The sequence below is a fragment of the Homalodisca vitripennis genome, chromosome 2 (genome assembly GCF_021130785.1).
Source record: "Homalodisca vitripennis isolate AUS2020 chromosome 2, UT_GWSS_2.1, whole genome shotgun sequence".
Lineage (NCBI taxonomy): Eukaryota > Metazoa > Arthropoda > Insecta > Hemiptera > Cicadellidae > Homalodisca > Homalodisca vitripennis.
In genome coordinates, this window is record NC_060208.1 from 39,487,149 (window position 1) to 39,505,977 (window position 18,829).

Sequence of the window (18,829 nt, forward strand, 5' to 3'; positions counted from 1 at the left end):
TTTTATTCAGAGATTGCCCCATATCCAGAAGACCCTAAATGACGTATTCAGCTATCTGATTTAATGGAATTTAAAACCATGATACCGGTACTATAATATGCACTTAGTCGTGGTGTATTGCTGGTACAAATGAACCCAGCTGGTAAAGTTAAATCTTTGTATAAAACATCTACAGTTTAAGTTACATTGAAAGTTATTTTAACTGAGATAAACATTAACAAACTAGCTATTTAGAGAACTTACAAAGCGAAATCATAAAAAAGTTATTTAAAAAATAAACAATCAAAAAAAATTATAATTTTAAAAAGCATTGTTTTTTCTGGGCAAAGCCCTTTTTTAACTTTTCAAAGAACTTTAACTGTACATAACGAGTAACTTAAGAATTAAAATATGTCAATATATTTTTATTGAGTTAGTATGCTGAAATGAAAGCTCTGAATGTTATGGGATATTTTTTTTACTGTAATTTAACTAACAAAGCAAAAGTTATTTCCATAACAATTATATTTATTAAATGAATATTAAGAAGAGTGTTTTAATCGTACTCAATACTATATGTTAGTCACTACATGTAAATTATGATAACTTTGATTTACATTCTTTTAAATGGGTTTAATCCATGATTTCAAGTTTGGCAAACTAATTTAAACTCATTAAGAATATCGTAAACAAACGATTAAGAAGAACGTTACAAGAATTTTTAAAAATTCGCAGTAAACCAAAATAAATATAGTGAATGAGGTAGCTGTTATATTGGTAACACTGGCAAAGATTTTAGTACAAGGTCTTCAGAACAAAGAGACTCTTTGAAAAAAATAAAATGTTTCGTATTAATAATGAATTTTCAAATTATCAGATTCACGTTATTTTAGCGGTGATATTACAATAGTAAAATAAGTTTTATTTTATATTTGCTAACGTTACAATACAACACAAAATCAAAAGAAAAACTCTGTAACAAGATATGGTATGTATGTAACATACTCTACTTATTATTTTCTTATCATAGTCTGTTACTTAAATCAAACATATAAAGTACACAAACACATAAACATTAACAGTTCTGTTTCCTGTAGCATACTGTTCGTACATCTCTAAAGTCTGGACATGATACAGTGATCACCTATGTAAACTTAAGGATATAGATCTTGTAATACTGCAAGATGTACCTTGGATATATATCAATACTTCTTAATATGGTATGCAGTAAATTGATTAATTAGCTTCTATCTTTTATTATTATTGCAAAAAGCTAGATTTAATTTCTTACATTTAAAAAGCATTTAATGTAATATAACTATAGCTCGCTTTATCTGATTATTTGGAAAACAGTAAATAATTTTGCATTTAAAATGTACAGGGTCCACAAAATTTTCGGGAACGAATTTTATTTACTACAGCAGATAAAGCAACAAATATTTACACATACAAAAAAAATTTAATTTTTTTATCAAATATAAATGTTTTCTATTATACTGGGGACGGTCAACAAAGAGTCTTAATCAAATCTAAAATTTAAGCATAGATTTTTATACACATAAATTTTAAGGTTAGTAGAGCATTTAAAATTAGTAGAGTACAATGCTCCAAAGCTGCTCTAAAACGGACCACTGAGCTGCAATTGGAATCAGTTAAGAATGGCTTGAATTTACAATAAATACTGTTATAAGATGGACGGTCTCCAAGGAATCAAAAATAAAGTCTTAAACGTAAGCATCGATTGATATAGTATATTTATTATTTTTTTCTATCATTTACATTTATATTTACGATAAATGAAAAACTTAGGAAGGCACCAAAAGCAAGTAGTTGGTCAGTGTAAAAGATAAACAATACACAAATAAACAGTTTATAACTTGGTATCCCATAAAAAAAAATACTTAAAACAAAAAGTCAACGGACTGCACCGTGACGTCTGCACAAGACTACAAACAATACTACAACCAAAATAAATACGTAACCAGACTTTTGTACAAAATAGAGTGATTACTAGAAACTAATTAGACAATGTAAACAATGAAAAACTATTCTAAAAGTACAAATATACAATCTTATGTACTACAATGATAAATAATTAAAAAACATAATCAAATATAATTTGTAATTCAGTTCTGGTAATTATTATGTGTATATATTTTCGAATGTTCAAAACTAAATTGTGCTCTTTGTTAATTTAACTCTGAACCGTCTTTAAATATTTGCAACCCTTGAAGATTTAGAAGTTTTTTTCATTAATTTTACAAAAATAATTTATAAATATTTTATCATCATTCACTAACTATTTTTACACTCCATCAAAAATTGTCTAACGTATAAATGATCAAACTTATAATTATATTCAGTTCATTAAATATTTTAATATGGTCATGCAAGGATGTAATACAATTACATGAACGAATAATTATACGATAATCTTTTGACTTACTCAACTCATTCTGCTTTTTGAAATTAAAAAGCTATTACTTAATTCTTATCAGTTAATGTAACATTATTTATGTTTTCAAAAAACGTTTATTACAAGTTATATATTTTGATAAACAGGTTTTATCAGCCCTTTTTAAGCCCTCAACACCCAAGAGACAGATAGTACAGATACAACCTAGTATTGGCAGGACTTACGCCGAAATCCTTGAAGTGATAAGTCTGCTCGAAGAAGGAATCCGGTACCTAGGTGTGACAAATTCTAAGACGGCCACTGGAGGAATGATCCTGAAAAACGCAAAGTGCGGGAACAGACAGAGACTCTAAGTTGTAGCTTAAGACATTCACCTCAACATGTTCGCTGAGATACTGATGATCTTTCTCATGCCTCTAAGCAGAGGGAGCATCTAGAACAGCGAGCAGAGAAGCCATGCCACTATGGCAGCAAATGCGGGATGAGTGTAACGACGGTTGTTGTATCTTTCATCTCATCAGACACCTCAACGCTTTGTTGAACGACAACCACGGGGAGAGTATCTTCTACCTGTGTCAGTAACAAATGGGACACGGCTACTTTAGGAAGTGCCTTCACTAAGATAGGGAATGTTTGGTCCCTTCAGTGATCGTACTGTACGGAATACGATGATGACGTTCTGTATTCGTTTCTCAAGTGCGGGCATTGCGCCGAGCACAATAAAACGCTTACCAGTGATGTCTCCGCAGAAAATGTGGTAGAGATAATGCTACGAAGCAAATTGCAGAATGCCGTCTCTGCGTCCGTCCATGTTGTCCTTCACACAAAAAGGGTTGCCTTACTGACTCTTAGTATCCTGGAAAAGTAGCATTAATACACGGATTAATACACGCAGCCAGCCATGAAGTAATCTGGAAAAAGATTCCCGTCCAGAATTCCCACAGGTTTTGTAGGTATTCCCTATAATACTTATAGTACCTAATACGTAATAGTAGGAATACCTACTAAACCTGATACAACGAAAATCTTTAATCAGATTGGATTTTGGATATTTCTCAAGAAAAATTCTCTTTTAATCTTAATAACTTTATAAATGCGAAATGAAGTTTATTACGTTCACGCGTAAACTATTCTACCTATTGTCCTTAAATTATTTATAGTTTAAATAATCGACCAAGATACGCCACTCTGGGCTCTTTCGTATTTGTATTTTGTATTACAGAGTCTATGTATTATTATATAAAATAGCCTCTTAAATGTAATCAGGAGTTTTGTGCAAACATTGTTTTTTCATATCAAAACCTTATATTTAGTTAACTTACTTACTATGTAGAGTTTATTTGAATTTATAATTTAAAAGTATAGAGTAAGCGTAACGGTACTAATAATTCTTATATCAACCCTTTCTGCAACTTTGCAGAGTAAAAAAATCCAGATAAAAGAAATCAAAATTTTAGAAAAATATACTATTTACTTTACATTTTAGGATGTATTAAGTAGTATAAATAAAATGTATCTATCTAAAGTTTACTATAAATTCAAAGAATGTTACAGTATATTAATATTGTTATTATACAGTATACTGTTAAGCGTCATAAATGTATATTTTTGATATATCTATATAAGAATAATCAGTAGGAATCTGGAAATGTTCAAAGGTCCAAAAGAAATGGAGTAATGTAGGCATATATATTCAAGACAATATTTATTTCTTTTGTGTGTAAGGTGCTTACCAACAAACTCTGATAAATTACACTTTGTTGTTTCTCGGCCTTTTTTGTAGACACTTATGATTAAGTTAAAAACTCTAGTCAGGTGTAACAGCAAAACATTTGTAAAACATTTTTCAAATTAATATAAAATGTCACAGATTAAAATATTGATTCTAGTCCCATGGAAAAATACTAAATATTTAAACCTAATGTATGTATTAAACACCAAACTTTATAAAATACATCATTAATTGTGATTTATTAATAAGATGAATGTTACAGTTTCTCACATTCTCAAAAATAAACGAAATTACAGAGATCTATGAAAAAATTTTAAAAATTATTATGTTGTCCTTTGGCATAATTAATAATATACATGTTTTGCTAACAAGCCTTTGTAATGAAATAAAATTCTTAAATTAATGAATTCTATTTTATTTCAGGTCTTCCAATCGTGCTGTATAAACATTGGTAAGTTATATTACTTATGAAATTCTTACCAATACTATACCTAGATTTATTCATCAACAGCTCTCTATAATATAAAAAAAACATTGCTCTTTCGTCATATCTCATTCTGATTTTGAACCTTGTCTCTTTCATCCTTCTCTGGCACCTCATCTTCACAAGTTACTTCAAAAAGGTTTCTTGACCTTAAATTTGTAATGCAACACGACTATTATATGTTTACTACTTCCTTTGACGCATATATTAACAGTACCGGTGTAAGAACAAAGAATGAAATAAAGAGTGACTCAGGCTCATAGGACAGTGATTAACTAGAGATTTAATACATGATATATTTTTTTTTTTTTTCCTTTGGGATATTGGGGTGGATTCCTAGATCCTCACACGTCAACCTGAGCTTATTGTGTGCCCCTTTGATGTTAGAGGGGTAAGCCTATCTTCGTGCCCTTAATTAGGCTAAGAAGCTTTTCCCCGATACTAGCATCTGGTTCGTCGCCTGGTTGTTTATCACCGAAAAGAGCCCTTCTCCTTGCTCCCAGTCTCTCACAGTCCAGTATTATGTGTTTTGCAGTCTCTTCAGACTTATTGCAGAGTCTACACTCCGAGTCTTCATTTCGTAAACCTAGAGTGTTTAGGTGTTTCCTGAAGTGGCCGTGTCCAGTGATCAAGGCAATCACTTGCTTAACCCGATCCCTCCCCAGCCCCATCAGCCATCTGGTGAATCCGGAGCTAGAATCGGCAAGCAGTCTTTTGCCGAGTGCTTGTCCTTGGTGACTCTGCCACCGCAAGCGGTGTGTCTTCCTGGACCATTTGTTTATACTTTGATAAGCGGCTGACTTGCTTATACCACAACTCGGTTCTGGACCGGTGTATGGCATGCTTGCTCCGCTTTTGGCAAGCCTGTCGGCGCATTCGTTGCCACCTATGCCTGTGTGGCCCGGTACCCAACCAAGACGCACACAGTTGCGTGATCCAAGCTTGCAGAGAGTGTTAAAGCACTCCCACACAAGCTTGGATGAAATGCTGTTGGAGTCAAGAGCTTTAAGAGCTGCCTGACTGTCTGACATTATACAGATGTTCATTTCCTGGTACCTTCTGGTGAGGCCTAGGTTGGGCCCTTCCGCTAAGGGCAGTTCTAGGGGATTGACTAAACACTCCATATCCAGTTCTACCCTTAATAAGCGAGCCATCCGTGTACCAGACAAAGCTCTTTCTTATTGTTGGGATGTTATCTTGCGATTTCCACTCATCTCTGGAGTAGAAGTCAACAGAGAATGGCTTATTGAATACGAACTCCGTTCTCATTGTGTCGGAGACCATTTCGAGAATAGCGCTTGGGTTTACAGCTTCAGTGATGGCGCCATGGCTCGCGTTAGACGCGCCATTCCTCCACAAGCCAGCAACCATCAGCCGATAAGCTGACTTACGCGCTTCAGCTTTTATATGAACATCAAGAGGTAGAAGTCCTAAAGCCACCTCGAGGGTCGCTGAGGGACTGCTCCTGAATGCTCCGGTTACAAAGATTGTGCCAAGCCTTTGTAAGCTTTCAAGCTTGGCTTTGGCAGTTACCTGATTCACCTTTGTCCACCAGACTAATGAACCATAAGTGATTTGAGGCCTTACAACTGCTTTGTAAAGCCATAGTGCTATATGGGGTTTTACGCCCCATGAGATTCCTGCAAGTCTCCTGGACGTCATGAGCGCCCACTTTGCTTTGTGCAGGATATTATTAAGATGATCATTCCACGTAAGCTTATGGTCTAGAGTCAGTCCTAAATATTTGACTGTCTTTGACCACTCCAGCTGAGTGGATGCGAGTTTCAGCCTAGAAAGAGACTCTAGGTTCTTTTTTCTAGTGAATGGTACAACTACTGTCTTAGAGGGATTTACTTTCAGTCCCTCTCCCTGACACCAGTTGTGTACATGTTGAAGGTTGGTATTCATGATATCAACAACAACATTTGTGTATTTTCCCTGTACCATAAGGACTATGTCGTCTGCATATCCTTGGACATAGATTCCGTTGTTAGTAAGGTCCTCAAGTAGACCATCTACTACTAGATTCCACAGTAGAGGTGACAGGATGCCTCCTTGAGGACATCCCCTTGTGGGTGCGATCACAAGCGATACTTCATTGAGATCGGCCCTGATCCGTCTGGAGCACAGCATGGCCCTAAGCCACCGGCACAGAGCTGGCTCGAGGCCACGTCGCTGTGCTCCACTTACCATTGCAGTAAATTTGGCATTGTCGAAAGCTCCTTCAATGTCTATGAAGGTGCACAATGCCAATTCCTTGGCGGACAGGCTATCCTCAATCCTACTGACTAATTGGTGCAGTGCTGATTCACAGGATTTGCCTTGCTGGTATGCATGTTGGTTGCGATGAAGGGGAGTGTCTGAGAGAACTCCCTTTCTCAGGTGCCTCTCCACCAGTCTTTCTAATGTTTTCAGTAGAAACGAAGATAAACTGATGGGACGAAAAGATTTAGGGACAGAGTAGTCCGCTCTCCCTTTTTTAGGGATGAAGACCACCCTGTTGAGACGCCAGACTTGTGGTATGTACCCATAGGCTAGGCTCGCCCTGAATAGTTCACATAGAAGGGTAAGGAGATTCTCTGGCCCTTGTTGAAGCAGGGCCGGAAAGATTCCATCCCCTCCTGCAGATTTGAAAGGGGCAAATTTAGAAATTGCCCATTTGGCTTTAGAGAGAGTGACAATCCTTCTGGCAATGGCCCAGCTACCACGACAAGCTCTTGGCCGTGAGCCTGCCTCGTGATTACCAGACGTTCCAGTGTCGTCATTGTCAAAGATACAATCAGGGAAGTGAGTCTCAAGGAGAAGTTTGAGGCTATCACTAGACCCGGAAGTGTGTTGACCTCCCTGGGACCTTAAAGATCCCAAGTGACCGGTTGGACTTGAGGCTAGCAAGCGTTGCAGTCTAGCTGCCGCGCTTAACTCATTTACCTTCTGTGTAAACTGCCTCCAGGAACTTTGTTTTGCTTTTTTAATTGCTAGGCTGTATTCTGTTAGAGCTCTATGATAGGACTCCCAGATACGGCTCCTTTTGCATTGATTGTACAGCTTCCTGACATTAGCCCTTTTGCGAGCGAGGTCTGCAGTCCACCACTTACTATTGGTTCGACTCTTCCCCCGTCGCAATGGGCAATTGTCATGGAAGCTATTGATTATAGCATTCTGCAGGTCAGAAGCTATCTGATCTATGTCTGTGAAGCATCGCACCCTTCCGCCTACCGATCCCAACTGTGACTGAAGGTCAGACTTATATCCCAACCAGTCAGTCCTCCTGGGATTACGATAGAGGACCTCTGCAGCCTCATCTTGCAAGTTAAAGAGGATATACCTGTGATCCGATAATGAGGCCTCTTCGCTTACGTGAGTGATATGTAGACAAACTAGTTTTGTTATGAAACAGAATGGTTAGAAAGTTTGATATTGCCAGTTTAATACCACTCACCGAAGTCGTATTCACCTGTATGTACGCACAGCAAGACACGACTCGGTCAAGTAGCATCTTCCTTAAGGGCTCCAACAGGGTCAACATACTGTTGGTAGGCAGGTTTTTAGGTAAATCCACAGAGAGTATAAACACTGTTCACGCTAAGAGTCACTGTTATCGGGTGAGTGGGGGAATATCTAGTTATAGGTCAATCTAGATATATCCTGTGTAAAATATTAAGTCTTCAAAATCTAACACAGGACAAGGGGGGTTTTCTGAAATACCCTCACTTTTTGTGTGTTAAAGTTAAAGAAATATTAGTTTTCCTTACAGTAAAGAAAAGCAATAAAAATAAATTTATGGCATCGCAGAGTATTAATAATATACGTTACATGCAGCATTATATAACGTGCATTATTTATAACATAAATGAGAGATTCTGACCAGTTAATTTATTCATTAATAAATAACATTGTAAATTTGAACAGGAATGGTATTCGAAAATGGTTTTCTTGGGAACTGTGAGAGAGCTTATTTACAGTATATAAAGTAACAAAAACGGATATAGTGAACCAAGATTGGGAGGAACGTATTGTACTTTAACGTGTTTTGTAAATGTGAACATAAAGGATATTCCAAATTGGTTTTTTTGGAAACTGTGGGAGAGTTTATTTACAGTAGTTGAGAAAAAATAATAATGTCATATTTGAACCCTGTCGATGGACTCCTATTTCAACCTCCACCTAAGTTTGCGCAGTTGATGATGAATATGTTTCTAAAAATAGTTCTTGGATTAATTTAAAGAAAAACATAGTTGGGTGCTTACACGGTCAAGATTGCTTTTAGATCCAAAACTATTGACATATTATAACTGAAATATTGTTCAAAAATCACGATTTAAACAGTAGAATAATTATATATCTGCAAATTTAGATGACTAAAAGGAATAAATGGGTAGCCTATGTAGGATGTAAACGAATTTCATGCCAATTACTAATGCATAAGTTTATATCAGAGATTTGTAGATAGCTAAATCAAATATCTTCTAAAAACACAAGAATTCATATATTATTTACATTTATAATATAAAAAACGTTTTAAAAATCGATTTAGAATTTTCTTACAAATTGTAACCAAACGGGTCTGTAGGTATGGTGTAAATACCAATAAACATTAATTTTTTAGATGATCCGTATGGAGGCTATATAATATTTCTATAGTTTGATCAAATATAAACGAAATTTAAGCTATTAAAAAGTATTTACGTGCAATGTGTTTATTTTAAACTATGTGCCCAATATTCATTAAATACGTCCTTTAAATGATCGGAAGAAAATAATTTGAACCAAGAACTTGTGGGGACCATACGAATTAAGAATCCGCGGGTGCATACTTTGTTAGTGATGTGGTAAAGTCTGTTTCATAATATGTTGTATATTAATAAATTGTCATATAACTGGATTTTAATATAAAGTTTTTTAAAAATAGGAATGTGTTCCATGACTATAACCAACGAATGTTAATAGTGTATAATACTTCAAAGCTAAAGTAAATTACATGTTTTAATGAAATATATTAATAAAAATTACATTTAAGATAAATTATGATTGCGAAACTATATTCTTAAACATTAATAATATTCCATTTATTCATATTTTATATGCCTTCACTAAAATGTTTACATATTCATTTTTGACCATCCGATTGTAAGATAAATGCCAATTGTTGCATGCTATTTTCTCGTAACCAATAAAGTCGTAATAGATCAAAACTACAATATGTTTTGCAAATCTATGAAAATATATTTAAGGGGTATTTTGTTGAACTTTTAAATCTAATATTGTAATTTATGTTTTGAGTACATTGTAAAAGAAGAAAATGTGGAATATCTTTGCATGTTTCTAGAAGCTCATAGTAACCCTGCTGTCATTCAGCGATTGTTGGATACGAACCGCTTTCTGCTGCCATTGCCTGACCAGATGTTATCTGACACTTTGCTCCAGACAGCACAATGGTTCATCCCCATTCATGCGGTGTCTGAGGAGTGCCGTAACCACAGCATCTCCTTAATCGACGGCTTGGTGCATGGTGACAGCAAAGCATTACAATGTGAGTTCTTATCAGTATCTTACGTAAAATTATTATATGCCTCTTTTTATACAATTTAGAATGATGCAATTGTGTGGTTATGTGTATAGACGTTGAAACGAAATATTTCTATCATACATAGATGACAAATCATTTATGAAACCAAACGTTAATTGCTCAGATTTTCGGGTGCAAATTTAATGTTAAAACCAAATGAAAATGATAAATGTAATCACTACTTTATTTTATTAGACGTTTCTTAGGAGAAAGATGTTGAAAAAAATTATCATTAGCTGAGGTTTAGCAAAGCCTATCGCAGGCTGGACTAGTTTTATTTCTGTTTTAATGTACACTTATCTCTCTGTCTCCTCAGGCTATAGTTTGGAAATGAACTGACTAATAGAATTTCATTTGACATGAGACTTCAATTATATAATATTAAAATTATGATGGTAACTCTATGAGATTTGGCTGATTTTTAGTGAATATTTTTACATTGGGTTTATGGGTAACCGTAGTGGTATTGAGAAACTTTTAGAATAAATAAGTGTGTAAACTTATAAACATGATGATGGTAAGTCACTCTATGAGATTAGCTATTTGACATTTTCAAATGTGGCTTTTATTCACAAAATGAAGAGGAAAACAGTGGAAAGCAAAATTTGAATCTCGATGACAAGATTTTATTTCAGGAAACTCTATCATTGTAATCTTTATTTACTATTTCAAAACTGCTTTTTGAATATCTTCTGGAACAAGATATATTTTGTCTTTAAATTGTAAGTGAAATTACATTTCTAGGCAATAATGCTTTCTATTATGATGCTTATCAAAATATGGAATTAAACTGAGCGTCATTGACCGCTAAGGCTTATTATGATAAAAAAAAATCTCTTTTGTCTATAGGATGCAATGTAAACAGTCCCATCCTTTTTCTTAACCACGGGACATCTCGAGAGTGAAATATGCTATTGATTAGCAAGTTTGCGTGCAAGACCATCACGTGATGTGGCGTACTTTGTTTACTGTATATGTCTATAGCAAACATATTAAACACGTTTAAAGAATATTATCAACTTCAGTACACAAAGGGTTTAACAATATCAGGGCTTGTGTACGTTTATGTTATTTCTAATTATAAACCGGTCGATGAATGCAAATTTTAACGATCAATAGCAGAAATTGAGAGTTCTTGAGATTTGCATTACGAATAAATTACAAAAGCGTTAAACATAACTATAAAAATGTATGATTGAAAATATTTCAATAATATTTTATCTTAGAAAGGTTTAAACTACGAAGTATACATTGGAGCAGTATGGATATGATTTTTACCGGCAATTTGAGAGAATCCTGTTACTCAACACATAGTGTAGCGTACTCCTACAATTTTAATAATCAAAAAGAAAAAGAATTTGAATTAATTCATAAAAATGACTTTTAACTTACGGTCCAGGAAAGTTTCAATAGTGGAGTTTAGTCTCTTACGCTAGCTGAGATGGTACTCGAAGAGATAGCAAGCTCTTGATATCCGTGTGAGTAGGGTAGAAGCAGTAACAACTCAAATCTGCTGTTATATGTGCCGGAAGAAAGTTAAAACAACTCCACTAGTCGTAGTATCTACTACTTTCCCCATCACAATTTCCAAAAGAATCTAGATGCACACCAGGAGAGTGGCCTCCTCTGAGTTTGGGAAACAATATATATATAGTAGGATGGCTTAGTTTCGGAACGGGAACAAGTCTTGGTTGAACACTAAACAGAGAACGAATGTCAAGTTTAGATTTAAGGGGAAAATTTCTTCTGTTGATCAGAAATGTGTAAGCACAACCCTGACAGGAGCACGCCCACTGTTCTTGAGTTGATGCAGAGCCTAACCCGTATTATTCGTGGAAGTCAAAATTGTAATTGAAAAAGCGCTGCAATGTATAATCAAACTTCGTGTTGGTTTGGGTGTCAGTTTCTAACTGACAGAAACGACATCTCAGTGATGGTGTGTCCCAGGCGGGACGACGGTTCACAATACCTGTAATGCGTTTCGAGATGTCTGTCCTGTAGGAACACGGACGGATTATCTAAGTAATTCGTAAGGAGATTAACAAGTTGCAGTCTAGCAAGTTTTACTTAGTCAGGAAAGTTTCAGGAGTATAGTTTAGTATTCTACACTTGCTGAAATAATACTTAATGCTCAGCTTGGCATTTTGCTATAAAATTAGCAATATATTAGAAGAATACGTCAGTTTTAAGTAATAGGAGGTTAAGTAGGTAAAATCAAAATACAAAAATGTTTTTGGTAGACTACGGTTTTTAAAATGTTTTATGATAACTTATATTACAGAGTAAATTTATTTCAAATACAAGTCCTATGTAAATTAGTTTTATTTTCAAAACTGAACGAAGGCAACTAAACACGCTCATGTCCTCAAACGTAATTCATCCTGGCAAAACTTAGATTATTTATAGCACAAATAAAGCATAATTACTAAAGAAGTTTTAGTTTGAAAATTAACAGAGCTAAAATGATTACATGTTAGTTCAATAATTATAATTCAAAGTTCAATTCTTACAAGCGACTTAATTCAGATAATGTCAGGGAGAATTATATAACATAATTATATAATTATATAATAATGTCAGGGAATATTATTGTTTTATAATATTACCACAAATAATTACACTGTGATAAAATTACGTAACATATAAAACTTAACTGCAAAAAGTTCAGATTCTAATAATAGAATTATTCTTCAAACATAAATACTTTTAGACGTGCTATCCTGTTGATTAAGGTGTACGTGAGTCATAGAAATACTGAATAGTCAATGTACATGTGATTTCTATAAGTTTTTCAACCTATACTTTTAATGCTATGTGTGTTATTAACATTATGTCACCTAAAATAGGTGGACTGACTACCACATAAAAATTTTCAAGTAAATTAATTTCAAAGAACGCATTATTAAAGAATATATTTCATAAAGCAGGGATAACATTGTAGACATAGAAACCAATAGTTATTTTTTTATTACATTTCCCAGCGCAGTATGAAAAATTGCTGAGGAAAATTGATTTATATTAAGTATTTCGTACATTATAATTTAGTTCTGTAATAAAATGTAATATTTATTGTTGTAACATTTATTTAGTGTTACATACTGATAGACCTGCATTAATTAATATTTAACAAATACCAACTTCCTGATTTTCATCTTAATACCAGTCATTGCTCTTTGTCAGTTGTTGACGCTGCTGGGAAGCTAGGATCAGGACTGCTAGACTTTAAGTTGCACATCACAGGGAATTATAGGCAATGTCTTCAAATAAAGGATGTCAACAGAAAGTTCTTAGGAAAATACTGCACAATATTTACAAGAGGATTCATGTACGATGATAAAGCAATTACCGTGAGTTCTCAACTAAATTTAAAAATTGTATTTTATTATAATTTGTTTACATATAATTTCATAAAATATTAAATTAATATATTTTTTTGTTATAATGCGCTATCTAGTCCCTCTTCTGCAATTTTTCCTGAAATTATTTATTTAATGTGTTTTATATAACAAATATAATTTGCTAATTTAACCGCCTAAGTGATAAATTCTGTACAATTAATTATATATAATATTTTAATATAAATTTGAGTAACGTTTTGATTAAAGAAGTTATTTTCATGTCATCAAATTTTATTATATATCTCAATATTATTACAAACCCGATTTATTTGGTAATATATGTTAGAAAATAAGAGCTTCTTACTACTATCAAGCTCGTTGAGACCAAAAATTGAAATTAAAACACTTTTTTGTCCTTCAGTATCCAAAAAAAGTTACTGTTGTATAATTCCTTAAATGGTGTCCCGTATCATGTATTAGGCATTTTTAAATATAGGATGATCCTTTAAGTTATAAATAAATAAACGTATCATAAAAACCTATAACTTTAGTTGTTTTATAAATTGCTCTTTCATTGTATAAGAAACTCATTGGAAAATAAAACGTTTTATTCTTGGTCCTATGTAAGTTACCTAATCCCATCCTTAGAACATCACTAAATAATACTAAACGAAATGTAAACTCAACAAATGAGTTAATCAATAATATTCTGATACAATTGAAATTAATAAAAAAACACGTTTTCCAATAAGCTTTAATGTGGAGTTTTTAATAAATTTGAAAAATACGAATTTATAAAAAGAGTACTACACACTAAAAATTCCTAAAACGAGAAGTTGATTAAAGGGAACGAACTTATTAAAGGAGGCTATACCCATGTTTTTATATATTGTGTTAATGAGGGCATCAAAGACAATATACCACCAAAAAAACTTAGCTATTAGGCGCTTTACGACTGACTTTGGTTTTTCATTTTAAATTTGTGTAAACTCTTGTATTAACATCACAAACTGTTTTATGTTTCTCGATAAACATTATTATGTACTTTCATTAAATTAACTCTGACCTACATTGCTTGAGTTTTACTCTAACTGTAAAAGTTATATAATTATAAATGCTGCCATTACATTCGAGTATTAATTTGGTAATTATAAAACAGTTTTTACTCTCTGACTTCACAGCCCCCAAATTTAGATATAACTTCAGGTTTAATGACCGGAAGTACTGTATTTGATCGGACACGTATTTTTGTATTATCTTGAACGGAGTAATAATCGAAATCTACGAAGGCACAAATATCTGATCCCGGATAAGTTACAATGGCCTGAAATAGACGCTTTTTGACTAAAGTAAATATTTCAGACCGAATTAAGTGTATACTTATTTGATCAGACAATAATGCAAATGCTATTATAGCACAAGTAACAATTAACGCAGGAAAAGAATTCTAGGCTCTAAAAGTGAAACTTGTTGACTGAATGATGCTTTCCAAATTGAAGATGCGTAAATTCGTTTAATCAATGAATCAATACAAACTCTACCACGGTTTGTAAAATATAATTGGTGCATAACAAAAATTCTAATAAGACGGTGAAATGAAACAAGAGCTAGAGCAATGGCATTTTTTTACTTTAGAAGTTCTAAAATACTTTTTAGTGTCCATTGTTGTGAGATTCAAAATTTTAAAAAAAGTTAGACTTTGTTGAAATAACACGTGTATGTCTATTCTTTATTTATTATAGGATATTTTTATAATTTTTATAAGTTTTTTTATTACGATAGTTAGGTACCTAATATATCGTGATCAAGATCTGTATTTCCCTTGGTACTGCCTTCAATCAACTCATAAATTCTTTTTACATGACCAAAGCCCCTTTTAGTTTTTTTATATTGTAAGACTTTATATTTCGAATTTTATGAAGCAAAAATATTATAAAATTCTTATAATAAATAAAATAAAAATATTATAATATTATATAAATATTATAAAAACATATTTTAAATGGCAGACAGATGGGTTTCAGATCGTCTCCACAATTTAATGGCAGTAATAAAACTGATTGGAATTTATTTTCAAAAAAGAATGTTACATTGCGAAAGTTAGTGATCTTATTACATCCCAATAATTTGACCAATATTTAGACCTAAATGTCGAACTCTCTAACCTTTTGTAGGAATATAAGTTTTTCGTCTTACAAACCCAAAGAACAATACGATATTTAAGTTTTATGTATCTTGAATTAATGATATTTTTTCTATTTTAGAAGATTATTTCGAATTAAATCAATAATATCTTAATAAAAACGGGTTGATACGATAGATATTGTTGCTTTGTCTTTTGAATAGAATTGAATAATTATGTAACTTTTTAGAAAAAACAATTGCATGCTTTCGACGTTGCATACACACTTTGTGTACCGTCTAGCTGCTCAGAGACGGATGTGGCAGTTCACATTGGTACCAATTTGGCAGAGATCAATGCCACTGTAGTAGACAACGTAATTTGCTCAACTGCGGAACCACCTCCTTTCCGACTTAAGGACTACTTTGCAATGTAAGTACTAGTATTGTCAAATAGTTATGTAGTCAAAATGTTTAACCTATGCATACTGTTAAAGACATGGCTAAACACTGGCTCAGATGGAAAAATCAGATATTGGCCCTGCTTCGATCTATAGTATATTTTCATCTCTTAGTTATTAACCTATTAACTTTTATCGATAAAATTGGTTATGAGAAAAAACCGTAAGTGACCTACGTGTAACACACTTCAAATTTTCGTTGTTGACATATGTACAAGAAAGAGTACTATGAATTTGGACATTTCCCATCGCTATATGTTACAAAAAAGTACGAGCTAGGATTAGGATCTAAAATCCTCTTCGAGTGAACACCTCTAAGGCATTAAGATAATTTTATAAACCGTGCTATTGGATTACCACGCAAAGTAAAGATAATTATGTAATACGTGACGAACTGCATGAATTCCAGACTAGAGAAGATCCATGCCATTGCTAGTTATCTCTGCCATCTCTAGAATTAAATGAGTTATATATTAAAAACTCTGAATGCAAACTTGGCAAAGCCTGGTAATAGAAGCGTGGTGTGGCGTCTAGGCCTTCTTTATCATAGAGATCAGGAAATTTGTAATTGACGGACTTAATACGGCACCGTTTCTTCAGGATGAACTTTTTGTTTTTCTTCTCATAGTTACGTCATTTTTAATCTCATAAATGAAATATAAGTTTCTAGATAATTCTGAGCTAACTTGTGGTAACTCTAAGAAAACAGTATCCCCACGAAATGCATTTACTAACTTCTCTATATTTTTAAAAATTTTCGATGTTTCTTCCAATTCAGATACTTTATCATTCCTAAAATATCTAAGTGGCACTTCACTAGCGAAGTTCTCTTTGATTTAGGGAGAGATTCATAAAATTTTCTTCGTTACTTCCGGGAGATAATTGGTATATGTTCCATAATGTACTAACAACATAACTAGCAGCCATCGTTGTTCATATTTTCCATTAATTCATTCTACTTATTACACTTGATCCTGATTGTTCCTTGCTTCAAAGCCCTCTTCGTTGTGTGGAACGTATCCGGCGCCCTCGAGAACTGTTCTCTACCTCCACCGTCCGTAAGTTATCCTCCACCTTAGGGTGAAGCATCTTCAGGAGAACAGTGGAATGTTTTTATTCCACCAGAGGATGATGGAGCTTTACCATGTTTCCGGCATCTTTCTTTCTGCACCCGGGCTTCACAGCCCCTCACGATCAGCTTCATCGTCCCTCATCAATTCCAGCAAAGCCCCCTTTCCCCTGATGAGAATCTCAATTAGAGTGTCTTTGCCTAGCCTGGTGACGTTTTAACCAGATCGCAACTTCTACATTCATTGGCACGATGCTGAAGGTGAAATAATGGTAATCACATTTAGCAAAGGCCTCTATTACTTGGTTAGAGATGTTCTGCTACAAAAGTAATAACCAGAATAGTAAAGGCATATCTTGGCCGGCAGAATGTGGAAGTGTCCTCCAACTCACGACCACCGGACCAAATCATGCAGCCATTTCAAAATTGATTCAACCTTTAGTGTCTGTCACGTACCTTCACCATTATACTCTTTTTGCTTTAAAATCTGTGGCCACATTAAAGAGGGTGTAGGTACGTCCTCCAAATAGTCAAGTTTCTTTTTGGAAATATTTTGGTGTAAAATAGAAGCTGACTAGAGTGACTTTATCGTAACTAAATCATATTAAACCTCGGTAGATACCGTGGCTCTTAACAAACACTATCGTGTTTGGCAGGCAAGTTTCGTGTGGCCGAACCGAAGTATCAAAAGGATTTCCTTAACTCCAATCTCCAATGAATTCTGCAATTAACCTAACCACTTACCCCAAACGCATTTATCAATGCAAACTTAAAGAGGTTACGGTTTGTGTTCAGAGAAGACCTTCTGTTTTTGTCTGAGTGATCGTCTGAACCTCCTTACCCTAGTCATCAGGTTTTTCGTGTACCAGAATCTGATTTATCAGGTCAGCATAAGTGCTGCCAGACTTATAGAAACTACTTCCGTAGTCCCTGTTATAAAGGCAGGCGTTCTCGTCGTTCCATAATTCCTGTTGAGGCCAAGAATGGAAAATAAGTGATATCGTGGTCGTGTTCTTTTACACAACTGCCCTCGATTCTTTAATGACAACCCCCATTTCCTGTCCCATCGAATTGTGTCTTGTGGACCGACATTCCCGGATACATTTAACCATCTACCACTTTCGACAAATATGGTCTACAATTGTTTTCAGTACGGAAGAAACTGTATAATTGGTCAGACGGACCAATCAAATCTGAGTAGTTATTTATCACGATAGTTCGAGTTGTTCTTATTCATCCCGATTTACGTCGTCAATCTTTCGCCTGAAGAGATTCAGCGAGCTCCTTCTTACGGCAAATCTTCATACCAAAGAGCGTCTCGGGGTTCACAGGTCCGGCAGCCACTCCTGAGAAAGACTCGAGTACATTGTTATTTCAACCCTGTAATTCTGGTTTGACCCCTGCCTCCAACCACACAAGAGAGAGCAATCATGACACACCTCTAGCAGGGATTCACCTTGTCATCACCAATAATGTTTGTATTATTTACACGAATTTACGTGAGCTTCTTGCATAAGAAGCAGGCCGAAGTAACAAGGAAAGGGTGTACCCTGGGACACAAAATGTCCTACCTTAGTTCCCTGAGGCTTGGTCTCCGCATTTCCCAACCCTTAATACACAGACGGACAGGGGCTGGTCCGTGGCAATGTAAAGTATGACCTCT

At 34.3% G+C, this 18,829-nt stretch overlaps 1 protein-coding gene across 1 annotated transcript in view; it reads left to right on the forward strand.

Annotated features, from left to right (window-relative positions):
- Positions 1-4,476: 4,476 nt before the first annotated feature.
- The window catches only part of LOC124355596 (nose resistant to fluoxetine protein 6-like), a 30,602-nt gene continuing 16,249 nt past the window's right edge, over positions 4,477-18,829 (forward strand). Inside the window, exons 1-4 of the mRNA XM_046806758.1 lie at positions 4,477-4,578; positions 9,938-10,141; positions 13,358-13,524; positions 15,888-16,069. Of these exons, the coding sequence (XP_046662714.1) occupies positions 4,530-4,578; positions 9,938-10,141; positions 13,358-13,524; positions 15,888-16,069 (602 nt within the window). The 5' untranslated portion in view covers positions 4,477-4,529. The remainder of the gene's footprint in view (positions 4,579-9,937; positions 10,142-13,357; positions 13,525-15,887; positions 16,070-18,829) is intronic.